The sequence below is a fragment of the Microtus ochrogaster genome, chromosome 8, assembly GCF_000317375.1.
Source record: "Microtus ochrogaster isolate Prairie Vole_2 chromosome 8, MicOch1.0, whole genome shotgun sequence".
Lineage (NCBI taxonomy): Eukaryota > Metazoa > Chordata > Mammalia > Rodentia > Cricetidae > Microtus > Microtus ochrogaster.
Window position 1 is genome coordinate 75710196 of NC_022015.1, and position 13629 is coordinate 75723824.

At 44.9% G+C, this 13629-nt stretch overlaps 1 protein-coding gene across 1 annotated transcript in view; it reads left to right on the plus strand.

Annotated features, from left to right (window-relative positions):
• Cfap58 (cilia and flagella associated protein 58) overlaps nucleotides 1–10922 on the plus strand; it is a 112636-nt gene extending 101714 nt beyond the window's left edge. The window contains exons 16-18 of the mRNA XM_005352451.3: nucleotides 3195–3314; nucleotides 5457–5590; nucleotides 10145–10922. Of these exons, the coding sequence (XP_005352508.1) occupies nucleotides 3195–3314; nucleotides 5457–5590; nucleotides 10145–10256 (366 nt within the window). The 3' untranslated portion in view covers nucleotides 10257–10922. The remainder of the gene's footprint in view (nucleotides 1–3194; nucleotides 3315–5456; nucleotides 5591–10144) is intronic.
• The last annotated feature ends 2707 nt before the right edge of the window (nucleotides 10923–13629 follow it).

The window sequence follows — 13629 nt, forward strand, 5'->3', positions numbered from 1 at the left end:
TCTTCCCGCTGCCCCGTGTGTCAGCACCAGACTGGCCTTTGGCTTCACTTCCACCTACCACAGACACACAGAAGCGTCACTCAGCGTGGGTGATTCAATTCTCAGAACTCAGGGTTTGAATAGTTGGTTTTACTGGAGACTCCTTCACTTTTCTCTGCACCTGCAGGCCCCTCTCTGTTCAGTTCAATTGCTTTTCTTTTCCTTCTTTTAAGATTTATTTTTATACTGTGTGTATGACTGTTTTGCCAGTATGTTTGTAGGTGTCCTGTGTGTACGGCCGATACCAGTAGAGCCCAGAAGGCGTCCCTGGATTCCCTGGGGCTGATTGGTTGTAAACAGTCATGTGAGTGCTGAACCTGGGCCCTCCTCCAGAGGAGCTCTTAACTGCTGAGCCGTCTCTCCATCATCTCACGCTCAGCTATTCTTTAGGATAAATCAATTAGGATTCATTTTAGAACTTTAAGAAACAAAACTGGATGTGGTGGAATTAAGCGTCATTCACTCTGCATCAGAAGGTGGGTACGTAGGCAGGGCGACTCAAACAGTGCAGGGGAGGGGATGGAGGGCTTGAGTCATCTTCTCCCTAAAGCCTTTACTCTGTGCTGGCTTTGGACCTGAATTGCCTCCAGCTTGATTCTTTTATTGATGTTATTGAATAGTCTTCTGGAATTTTGTAGCAACGTTTGGTCCCAGTTCCCTGCCCCCACGCAATAGTGTATCTTTAAGCCCCCTGAATCACAGTGAAGGTGATTCTTGGGTAGCATGGCTATACCCTTGGGGAGGGACCTCAGACATTACTAGTCCCCATTGACTTTGACATTTCCTCCTCTGCAGCGAGGTAACTGCATTTGCTTCCTTCCAGATTTCCTTCTCTGTGCCTTGACTCCCAGCCGGGCACGGGTAATTGAAAAATATTACACATGGGAAATAGTTCATGGTCCTTAGAGTCCGATGGTCTTTTCAGCCGAGACATCGTGCTATCCTGAGCCAGATTGCTTCCTCTTCATCATTGTGGGGTTCTTTACTTTTCAGCCCCCTGTGTGTCTGGAAGAAAGCAGGGTGAGCTGAAAGAAATGAACAAAACAGTTTCAGAGGCCTCTCCGCGTAGGTCTCAGCCTCTCCAAATTGAATCTTGGAGCCTTGTCAGAAGTGTTATTTTTCCAACAGAGAAGGTGTTAAGAGGCTATAGAAAATAAACTCACCTCCTGATGTTGGTCTCTCTGCTTGCTATATCCATTTACTGAGAAGACTATACTGGAAGGTGTGACAGGAGGGGTCACATGACAAAAGACAATCACCTCTCTCTAATTCTGTTTGTCTGCGTTTTTCTTAATACGGGCTTCAGGGTTTCTTTGTCATTTTCGGATTTTGTTTGTTTGGTAGATGTGGATATTGAGACACTTAATTCCATTCACCTAATTTTGAAGCCACAAACACTCATCTGTAGATTGAGCTAGGTTTTTTATAATAGAATTTCTCAAATTTGGCCATGGGAAAGGAAAAACCTAAACCAAATGGTAACAGTGTCATGGTAATGGATTTTCACTATTTTAAAAATGGATTTCCCGTGCTCTGGTAAAAATAGATCACTGGACTGCGATACCGAGGTTAAATAGCTCCAGGTAGAAGTCAGTTTCCATTTGACTGGATGTTTCACTTAACCTGAGGACCCATGCCTTCCCTGGTCTTCCCGTTAGCATAACTACCTACAGGAAATTGTGTGCTCGGAGACTAATGGGCACACGCGAGCCTTTCTTTATTAACGCTTGTTCCGTTAGCCCCGCTCCATACACATGTGCGTGCAGAACTGGGGAGCGATACCGAAGCACACTGTGTTCAAGTCTTGAGTTTAGGGATCTGAAAACATCCCCAGTGATTAAACACCAGGCTGCCAGTGAGAGCTCTGTACGGTTTACTGTTTGAAAGAAGCTATGAAAAGCTGGTGCATGTTTTGTCCCTGGGAAATCCTTTCTCCCAGTCCTATAATGAGCCTGCCCTCATTTTCCTGGGCTTTCCATCCATCCCTTAAACTGTCTCCTTCTCTCCCCTCTGCCCACATCCTCATGTTTCTTGAGGTGTCTCTCCCATGTGTGTAATGTTTGATTCCCATATGTCTCTGCAACAGCCTGAGTGAGGGGAGCTGGGGCTGACTTCAGTTTGGCTCAGGTTATTTGAGGCTGTCTGGTTTCTTCTCGTTATCTCATTTGATGACTAGCATGCCATCTCTCCTGTTTCTAAAGCATCTGCTTTGTGTTGTTTTCAGGGGTTCTGAGCTGTACCCCTTCAGCCTTTTTTCTCACTCTGTTCCGTACCCACCCCCTGTATGCTTGTTATCTCAGGGAGCTGGGTGCCCTGGTCCAGCTGGTTCTTTGGCTTCCCAATTCTGGGCTGCATTTGCAGCTCCCAGGGTCCAGGCTCAGTGTAGCCTCTGGGACATCTCTTTCTCTTCCAGCCTTGCTCTGCTCACTCCATCACCATGACCCTCCCTTCTCCCATGCACACTTGGATCCCTCACCAAAGCCCATGGATTCCACCCGAGTACCTGTCTTCACATCCACCTGTGTTTCCTCCTAAGGAACCCGAGACTCAGCTTTCCCTATTTTCTGTCTTCCCTGAGTCCCTGGGGCTATCCCTCCTCCTGTTCTTTTCCCTCTGAAGACAGCAGCAGGCGCTACCGGAAAGATGTGCTTGCCCTACCCAATAGAGCTTAGCCTTGCCATGATGTGGGCACTTCTCTCTTCCTCCTGACTTGTCCCCTCACTGTTGTGAGGTAACTCCTTCTGAGACCACATGAACTCTTAGGGCCACACCTCATCCTGCCTTGGGATTTCAGCCTAAAAATAGTCTCTTCTCTCTTTGTAGGAAAAAGTCTTTAGTAGTGTTTAGAGAGGACATTCAAATGATTTTCTTCCCCAAGCCTTTCCCCACCTCCTCTGAGAGCAGTCACTGGACCACTATGGTACTGCTCTGTGATCATGTGTCCAGATAGAGACGATGCTCATCATGTCATGTTTCTTGTCGCTAGACCCCAAGTGCTGGGCACATTCTAGGTCCGTGACGGGAGCTGGTGTGACAGCTCCAGAGTGAACGTACAACTGCCAAGTAGCTTCGAAGGCTCCAGAACCGGGGGCCCTGTGGAGAAAGCCCATCCCCTTGTTTGGAGGGGCGCTCTAACTTCCCCTCTCTCTCCTCAGGAGAAAGAGAAGCTGTACGTGGAACTGAAGCACGTTCTGGCCCGGCAGCCTGGCCCCGAGGCTGCGGAGCAGCTGCAGATCTACCGGCACACGCTGCGGGAGAGGACCAAGCAGCTGAAAGTAAGTGGCAGACCCTGCTCTCGGGTGGCAGGACAGTTGCCTTGAGTGTGCTTCCGGGCTGCTCAGTGAGTCCGGCTCCCACCAACCAGCTTTTCTCAGAGTTCTTTAGACTCTAATCATCCCAGAAGGAGGAGAGCGAGCTCTAAGGAAAGAGCTGAGGAAGGATGGACTCTGTAATGGAGGAAGGGTTTACACGGAAGGTCACAGAACGGTTCAAACAGCTCAGATGGCAGAAAGAACATTAAACACTGTTGCCAAATCAAAGCCCATTACTGCACCAAAACAGCTTTTTGGTATTCCTTTCCACCCACAATAAATGCTTGGGAAGCACCCACTCGTCGCCAGGGCCTTGCCTCATGTCCACTTATCACATAAACAGTCATGAAAGGGAGATTAAACCATGGAAAATTTTTGTTGGCATAATTTTCCCTTCTAAGTGCCACAAAAGCTGAGCTCAGAGACATTTTCTTATCCTGTGGGCCTCTTGAAAGTTTTTCCAAAAGCTGTCTTCGAACCGTATTTTCAACTTTATCTCCTGAGCAAGCAGTCGCTATTTTTAGAAACCCAGAGAGCTTTTGTGCCCCCCCCCCATCTGTGGCGGTCTGTGCAGCTCATCTAACTTCTGGCACCGACCTGCCCCATAAGGGTGATAATTCGTCCCTTCTACTGGGGATAAAAGAGGTGGCACCCTGTTAGTGTAGGCTTAATATTTTCATCAACAAGACATTATAATATTGCATCATTTAGTAAAATAGAGAGGTGAAGCCAATCGAATTAGAATATTAATTTTCAGATTACGGTGAGTGCTCATTTCACATGAGTACCCAAAATTTGAATTTTGCGAAAGGCACATCGTTTTGGTTTCTTTTATTTCCTGAAACAATTGAATATTTCAAGCAAAATGATTTTTTTCTTCTTGTTTTCTCAGGGTGAGTATAAATTAGAAAAGTATATGCCTCTTTTGTCTTCTGCACAGTTGGCTCTGGGTAGTCCTCAAAGGCCCCCACAGGGCGTTATGGTCCAGCAGTCCCTTACCCGAGGATGCAGCAGAGGGATAGAGGATGTTCTGAGCAAGTCCCACAGAGCAATGCCATTATCTGGAGTCTCAAAACAGGGTCTCTGTTCCTAGGAATCAAACCACTGGGACAGGTTTTCTTCCACACGAAAATCAAGTTCTTCAGTGCAGCCAACATGGCCAAAATCATGTTTACAACAAGAGGAAAGCATTCAGAGGCAGACAAATGGGAGGATGATCATCTCACTTTTATAAATACCTTCAAAACTAGTGCATGCCCCTTAGAACAATTGGTTGCCTTGTTGTCCTGGATTTTGGTAGGGAGCACACCTGAGTACGGCTATGCTTTCTGCCCTGTTTGGGGAAGTCTATCCCTGCCTTAGTGCAGCTCATATCCCTTGGCACTCACTGAACCCAGCCACAGAGAGAAGTAGGGGTCAGGCTTCTTGTTACAGCCTCTCTTTTGCATTAAGATCTTGCATTGTACATTCAGGCCCAAACTCCCTGCTTCTAAGAGCTAAAGTGTCCCACTGCTGAGCTACAGAGTGAGCCTGGGAATAGTCCCGGAGAAGGCAAAGAAAAGGATGACAGATGTTTAGCAGAACAACCTCCCTGGCATAGACATAAAATGAACGCCTGGTCAGTGGTGGTGGACAACATGCTTTCATAGGGGCGCCTACCGTAATCCTCAGAATCTTGCTCCTTACCGTAACCTCCAGAATCTCACTCCCTAGTGGGATTTTCTTTTGAATATATTTTAAAGGGCTAAGAGCTAGCCTAGATGGTGTATCTGGGAGTTTTCTGTCTCCACTCATAATATACTCTGAAACACTTTGTACCACCCATCTGGATTCATTTGAATGTTGCTGTAGCCCTCCTTGTAAGCACGGCATGCTGTTTCATTTACGTTTGTCATTGGATTATGAGTTATCAGTCCTTGGCCTGATTAATATCCAGGTATGGGCCCTGAGCCTGTTCAAGCATGCTGTTGAACTATTATTAATCCTGGACAGTGGCCTGCACCGTTAGTGCCTGGGATGACTGTTAGCAGGTTACAACAGATGTTCCAGAAAACGATACTGTCTCCTGTCCCTCCTGCACTAACACTGTTTCACTTGTCACGTTAGGTTCTGTCATCAGAGCTGAATATGTATGAATCCCAGAGCCAGGAGTACAAGTACGAGATCGAGAGACTTGGCAGTGAGTTGGTGACGTTAAAGAAGAAATACCTGGCTCAGAAACGCAAAGAACTCATTCAAAAGTAAGACTCAGTCAAATGCTCTGAACGTGTTATGCCTGCTGTCTGATTATTTAAGAAAATATTTGAGGAAGCAGGGAGTGGTGCCGCGCGGCTTTAATCTTAGCACTTAGGAGGCAAGAGGTAGGCTGATTTCTGGGAGTCCAAGGCCAGGCTGGACTCACAAAGAGAGTTCCAGGCCAGCCAGTGCTGCACAGTGAGACCCCGTGTCAAAAGAAAAAAAATGTTTGATGAATTTCTCAGAGCTGCCCATCTCAATAGGGTAAACTGAGTCATGAGACAGACAACCAAAGTTCATAACAAACGAAACTGATGTCTTATCTGACATTGATCTCTCTTCCCTTAGGAATCTAACAGAGATACACCAACCCCTGCTCACTGATGGATTGAACACGGGCAGATGGAAGACGGGGTACCCCTTACCCTGTCACACACTGTCCTCATGTTTTGCCAACAACCAGGCAATAGCTGCAGATGAGACTCAGTAACCAGCCTTCTCTAGGCTGAAGCTTATTCAGAGTTAAATCCATAAGCACTTTTGCAAAGGGGGCAGGGCTCTGTGAGGCTGCTGTCTCTCATAATGCAGGCACACTGCTGTGATTGGGAACACATGCTATGTTTTAGACACGACTGTCTCCATCATCCATGCTGGCAATTTACTAGAGTATCTGTGGTGGGGTGCTGGTCTCAGCTTCTCTTCCACAAATGCTGTGCTTGACATTTTGGGTTCTGGGTGCCCTAATGCTGGGAAGCAAACGTCCCCTTTGCTTTGTTATTGTCATCTCCCTCTGCCCAGGGAGCAGGGCAGGAGCCCAGTTGGGTCGGGTAGTTTGAAACTTGGTCTGTTTGTGTGGCCTTGCCAAAACTAATCCAGCTAATTCCACAATGACTCCCATTACGGGTTGAAAGTCATACTTGGTATTTCATCTGCACGGACATCTCGGGGACAGGCTGAAATATGGTTTGAGTGCATCTGCCTACGATCCGCTAGCAGCAAACAGCATATAAAGTAACTGGATGCAAATTCATTTGCCAGTAAAAATCTGCCCTTCTTGTAAATCAGAATATTCCCCTGGTCCACATTTAGATGCCAGCTTCTCAGTGGAGTGAAATACCACCATGATTTAAAGAAGTCAGTCTTCCGTGTGGGTCTTGTGACTATCTGACTCTGTGGGGAGACTGATCAAACATGCAGGTTCTCTAGCCCCATTTCCCGGAATCTGGATCAGTCTCAGAAATCTGCAACTTAAAGCTTGCTGGGTGGTTTTCAGTCACATTGAAGTTTCAGAACGAGAGAGAGAGAGAGAGAGAGAGAGAGAGAGAGAGAGAGAGAGAGAGAGAGAGAGAGACCATCGAGGTAAAGGAGTTTAGAAGTGGAAACACTAAGGTTAAACTAGGTCTCACGGTGAGCAAGCAGATATGTCCACACCACCCCTGTTATCTTGAGGCTGTGCTGCTGAAATGTCAGCAGGGATGGCTCCTTGTGAGTGAGGTGTTGAGCTCTAAGATCATCTAGTCTTTTGAGCTCATACTCTGACAACAAGAGATTCTTGAAATCCTTTCCTTCCCTCCCATTCATCCATCCTCTACTCTTTTAAACAAAGAAAAAAGTCCCTGGAGTCATTTCAGATTGACCTTCAGAATATTTTAATTTGCAGTCTGCGTGCATGCTCTCCTCATTTTGTAGAGATAAGTAAAACACAATGCTTAGTTTCAAAGATAAAAGTCTGACCAAGCCTCCTTTCTGTGACAGGAGAATCATCCCATTTGTCTCTGAGGGTGCACACACTCCACTTGAGGCTGATGGTATAGTTTACACCGTTCCAAACAGCTAGCTTGGCTGAAGGGCTCATCATCTTTCTAGAACCAACTGACTTCTTGCTGTAGCTCATGGCTTGCCCTAATCTCTTTAAAAACAAATTTTAAAGTCATATTTATTTATTTGTTTGTTTGTTTATTGTGTGTATGCACGTGTAGAGGTCTGGATGTGGTGTGACTGTGGCCATGGTGTTGGTAAGGAGCTCAGAGGATAACTTCTGTGAGTCAGTTCTTTCCTTCTGTCATGCAAGTCTAGGGGTCAACTTCAGGTCACCAGGCATGGCAGCAAGCCCCTTTACACAGAGCCATCTCTCTGGCCCCTAACCTCATGTTCTGTGGCCTTCCTGGCCACTCCATAGTTCACGGCAATACAGTAAAATGAGCTGCTCCTTCTTGGCTTAGCCCATCTCAATGGCTGCTGCAGCCATATAGAATTAATAACTCTTTGATTTAAATTTAAGTCAATGAAAATTGTAAGCATTGGTTGCGCTAGCTGCATTTAGAGTGTTGGGTACCCCCACACAGTGGCCAGCTACAGAACCGTTCCATTACTGTAGAGGTGTCCGTTGGTCAGTGTGGCTCCTCTTCAGGTTGTGCCTTCACCTGTGCTTTGGTTCCTCCCGTGCAGCCCTCCGACCTAGGTTTGGCATCACTGGAGCTTCCTTTCAGTTGAGGCACCCATAAGCCAGTAGACAGAAGGGTTCATAGAAGCACAGCGAAAAAGATGAAGGTGCTGAAGAAAATATGCACAGGCAAGAACAAAAGTGCTGAGATGGTTTAGACCGGAAGGAAGAAGGCCGCGGGGAGTCATTATAATGGTCTATAAATACATTAAACAGATAATGTAGAGGAGGCAGTATTCCCATTAGTCAGCTTAGACCAAGCCAGAAGCATTAAGCGTAAGTTCCTTCAGAAAGGAAAATTCAGGTTATTTAAGGCAAGGGAGTGCAGGGAAGAGGGAGGGAGGGCTGCTTGCATCCAACACCGAGCAGGGCGAGACAAGTTGCCAAAGGACGGGAAGGCATCCGCTCTGCTAGGGCTTATGTCCTATTTGTGGAGGATGGCTTTTCACAGTAATGAAATCAATTCTACTAAGAGCAGCTGAGTTGATTAACCAGCGCTCTACAGGTTCTTTCCAAATGGAATAATTCAGAGCTTTTCCTGTGGATGGATGTTCACACACACACACACACACACACACACACACACACACACACACACCCTTTAGAAAATAACAACTCATACCATTTTTGCCTTTTGGATTCTTTCATTTTCCTCAGACACACTTTTCATCAGCCGCTGGTTCCACCCATGTCCCCCCACCGGATTCCTCCAGTGTCCACTTCTTATGATTGTCTGTAGTTTGCAAATCAGATTCTTTCCCGAAAGTCAGAATTCATTCCTCTGAGCTCAGTCATGTGTATTCAGCACATCTGTTTGATTCTGGTCTTAGAAGTTTGTTAATTTTTGTGCTTTATAATTCAAAATAGGGAACTCGTGTAAGTATGCTGTCTCTGCAGGAAAGGTGTGTGTGTATGTGTGTGTGTGCATTTGTGCATGTATGTATATGTATGTGTGTATGTGCATATATGTGTGTGTAAAAGGGATCCATATGAAAAAATACATTGTTAGATTTGTTTTAAGTAAAATTTCTTTTATCTATTACCCAAAATACCATCTTCTTTATTTTTTTCTATTTCTCCAGTCTTTCTTGTATCTTAAACTATTTCTAGCAATTTCTGCTGTGTGCTTGGAGTTATAGGAGAGTTCTTATTTTACAGATGTCCAAGTTTGATAAAGAGACTTTCCATGCAGTAAATATTTCTAACTTTCCACAGGAATTTGGAAATATCCCAGGTGATAAATGAGTAATTAGTCATTATATCTGAACCAGAAGGAAGGCTTTTCTGACCAATCTTTGTTGTTTTTTTTATTTTTTATTTTTTTATTTTTTAAATTTATTTATTTATTAAGGATTTCTACCTCCTCCCCGCCACCGCCTCCCATTTCCCTTCCCCTCCCCCAGTCAAGTCCCTCTCCCTCATCAGCTTGAAGAGCAATCAGGATTCCCTGACCTGTGGGAAGTCCAAGGACCGCCCACCTCCATCCAGGTTTAGTAAGGTGAACATCCAAACTGCCTAGGCTCCCCCAAAGCCAGTATGTGCAGTAGGATCAAAAACCCATTGCCATTGTTCTTGAGTTCTCAGTAGTCCTCATTGTCCGCTATGTTCAGCAAGTCCGGTTTTATCCCATGCTTTTTCAGACCCAGGCCAGCTGGCCTTGGTGAGTTCCCGATAGAACATCCCCATTGTCTCAGTGTGTGGGTGTACCCCTCGCGGTCCTGAGTTCCTTGCTCGTGCTCCCTCTCCTTCTGCTCCTGATTTGGACCTTGAGATTTCTGTCTGACCGATCTTTGGAAGTAAACAAGTATTTTTAAAGCAGGAAGGTCATTACAAGTTGGAAGGCATCAAAGCCACAGCGTTTGAGCTGTAATGAGGTCCTCCGTTCATGTTTGGACCACCAGTAGTGCCATACATACATGTCGTATCTGATTGTTGCCCCATAAGTGTGCGTGTTGTCAGAAAACACCTAATTAGATTTCCACAACCACCTCGTCTCTAGCCAGAAGCTTTAATCCACTGCTTTCGGTGGCTAGCGTTCCCTAGGAACTTACAGAGCGTGAAACTTAGAGGAAGAATAGGATGGTGGGGGAAGCTAACCATCTCTTTTCTCTTACAGAAACAAGGACAGAATACCCATGAACAACATCTTCTCAGGGTCCAAGCAGTCTGGCCCTCGCTTTACTGGGGGTGGATTTCCCCTCAACCATTCATCCAAGGTGAAGTTGTAACTGGAAGTTGCTGGTTGGATCAAACTCAACAGCTCAGGAAATTTACTCTGGTGCCTTGTGGGCAGAATTGCCCTCTAAATCCCTCAGATCATAGATTTCTAGAAAAGCTGGTGGCCAGCTTTCCAGAATGGGATGAGGTGAACAACTATCAATGTTTTGTTTATAAGAGCGATGACGTCGTACCCGAAGCACATGGACATTAACAGACTGTAACTGGAGCTCTTTAACTAGGCTGGCCCTTGGCATAGAGCTGATCCCTTGTTACAATCCCACTGACTGACTTAAGATGCACCAGGTTTAGAAATTCGGGCTGGGTGAAGCTTTGGGTATTAATTTCTCTATCATAGATATTTGAGCACTTGAAGATTTTTGTGTGTAAAAATATTTTATATGGAAAAATGCAGGGCATGCCCTCCTGTCTTATTAGTGAAAATCTATTTTAATTATTTCTCATTAACAAGTCATGGAACGAAAGCAGGACACGCTAGTGGGATTTCAACGGAGTATGTTAAGAGTGGTTCCCGTGTGGGATGCCATTTCAGGCCTGGGGTAGGAAGAGAAATGCCAATAAAAAAAAACTTTGTAGAGACATTGATCTTTGCTTTGGTAGAGCCTGTCATTAAAGTTTAAAATGACGGAGAGAAATGTTTAACGTAAGGATTTGAGTCAGAGGACCCAAGACTGAAAATGGAAGGATTGGCTGCTGTCCTTCGGAGGCCTTGTGCTTGAAGGTGGAGTTGTTTAGCATCAGGATCTGTTTGCCTCTCAGGCTGCCAGATAGCACTTTGAGCCACAGAATCCTGATGTGGGATGCCCCTCTGTGTGCGGTAAATATGTTTTGTTACCATTGGTTAATAAAGAAGCTGATTTGGCCAATAGCTGGGCATAATAGAGTCAAGTGGGAAATCTAAGCAAAGATAATGGGAAAAAGAAGGCCGAGTTAGAGAGATGCCAGCAGCCACTGGGGAAGCAAGATGTGATGCAAGAAACCATGAGCCTTGTGGTAAAATATAACAGAAAGGGTTAATTTAAGATGTTAGAGCTAGGTAATAATAAGCCTGAGCTAATAGGCCAAACAGTTTGCAATTAATATTAGGCTTCAGAGTGGTTATTTGGGAACTGGTGGGCAGGAGAAAATCCTCTAGTTACAGATTTCACTGTGTTTTCTTTTTGTTGAAGCCCCAATTATGTGAGCATTTACTTTATTCAATGTTCACTCAGTAATACCTTGGCCATCTCTCTTACAATAACTTCATTTCTGTTTTTTTTTTTTAAATTACCAAAGAGCAAGTATCTCAGGAATGGACAAGAGCACCGTTGTGGGACATTTGTGTACTCTGTGAAGATGAGTTGCTGTGATTGGTGTAATAAAGAGCTTAATGGCCAATATCTAGGCAGGAGAGGGCAGGCGGGACTTCCAGAAGAGAGAAAAAGGAAGTCAGAGGGATCAATCTAGGTGTAGGAGATGCCAACAGGATGTGGAACAAGTCAGACATACAGGAGAGAGGAAAGGTAACCCAGCCATGTGATGGAATGCAGACTAGTAGAAACAGGTTAATTTAGTTATAAGAGCTAGTTAGAAAAAGCCTAAGCTAAGGCTACATTTTCATAATTAATAATAAGTCTCTCTGTCATTATTTGTGGGCTGGCAGTCCTGACAAGAAAGCTTACTACATAATATAAGTGAAACATTTGAATGTTCCATCTGTGTTCATGACCATGATTCCCATGGTCAGCATCATCATCCGAGATGCTTGGTCAGATGGTACCAGAAGGTGGGACTGAATTGAGTCCATTGAGGCTGGGCTATCGCTTAGGTGAGGCTCCCCAGAAGCTGACCAATGACAGAGGAGTCCATGAGAGTGTTTTACTACATGGTGATTCCACGAAAGTAGGTAAGAGGATGCAGAAGTGAAATAGCAAGGGGAAGCAGGCCATAGAAGGCATGCAAAGTCAAGCTCTGTTTGCAGCAGAACTTAGAATACACTCTCGTTAGTGCTCAGAGTTTCACCATGACGGATGACAGGGCTTGGATGGCTATGGCCTCACACTGTTAGCCACCAGCCAAGGGCTGTTTTGCAGGGACCTTTCTGTTCTCCCTGCCTGTAGGCAATGCACGCCCTTGCCGCTCCGTGGCAGGCCTTCGACAAAGGGATAGCAGGTATTGACTGCTGAAGGGGAAATGGTTAAGAGATCAAGGGGACATGGGATAGCTTGTGTCATCCCATGCTGCTCTCTGATTTGGACCAGAGTAAGAAGGTCACAGGTAGAAAGAAACCTTAATGTCCATGGTGATATTGTGAGCACTGTACATGGGTGGAAAAAGTGGGGATGTTTCCTAGAGAAGTTACCAAGAACATTTTAAATCCAGAAGATTACAATGGGAGCCAAATATGGGTGATGCATGCAGTGGTAGAAACAGAGGATTGGGAATTCAGGCCAACCTTGATTACAAGGTCAGTCAGATTTAAGCCTGTGCTACAGAAGACCTTGTTTCAAAACAAACAAATGAATGTACGAATCAGCAGAGTTAGGTAAGGTGGTGCATGCCTGTAAGTCCTGCACTTGGGAGGCGGAGAGAGGGTGATCACAAATTCTGTCTCCATGTGGACAAGGATAGGCTGGTTATATCTCAATGGTAGAACCCTTTCTTGGGTGTACAGTGTTCTATATTTAATGCTAAGCACTTAAAAAAAACACAGTGGAACCATTTCCATTTCTAAAAAGTCACCAACGATATTTTCTCTCAGAGCAATACATTGTGTAGATAAAGCTAACCCTTAAGGTTTCCCATCTGTGCAGAGATGTTTTCTGAACTATAACTAAGGGCAAATTCATTCTGAGCTGTTGAGAGGGCTCTCTCTATAAGAGGTTCACCTGTGATTCTTGATCGATCCCAGGATGGCAAAGACCCTGAAGCCATCTTCTGGGTTCACAGCCTGACTCGTAACAGTGAGTTGTTCTGAAGTGTGGATGAATTCCATCACATAAGCTTAGAGTACCGCCGGGCATAGAGTGTGCAATGTGTACATGTATGTTTGTGCACACGTATAGTGGATACACAGAAGAGAGAACTAATATGTCTGGGGAAGAAAAGCGGCTACATAATTCTTACAAACTCTAAAGGTGATTCTACAGTGCTCACACAGGGTGGATGACATTCAAACGTCTGGATGAAGCTTGATTTGGTAATTAGTTTATAATTACCACATTGTGTTAAATGCCACATTGTGTGCTTTATGAAATTTATATGCGCTATTATTAAAATCTTGGGGAAAAATATCTTATATAAAATAGTAATGTATCATAATACATTTACAAACAAAAGTAAAAAAAAAACCTACCAATTTGAAGATAAGCTGCAAACAGAGCT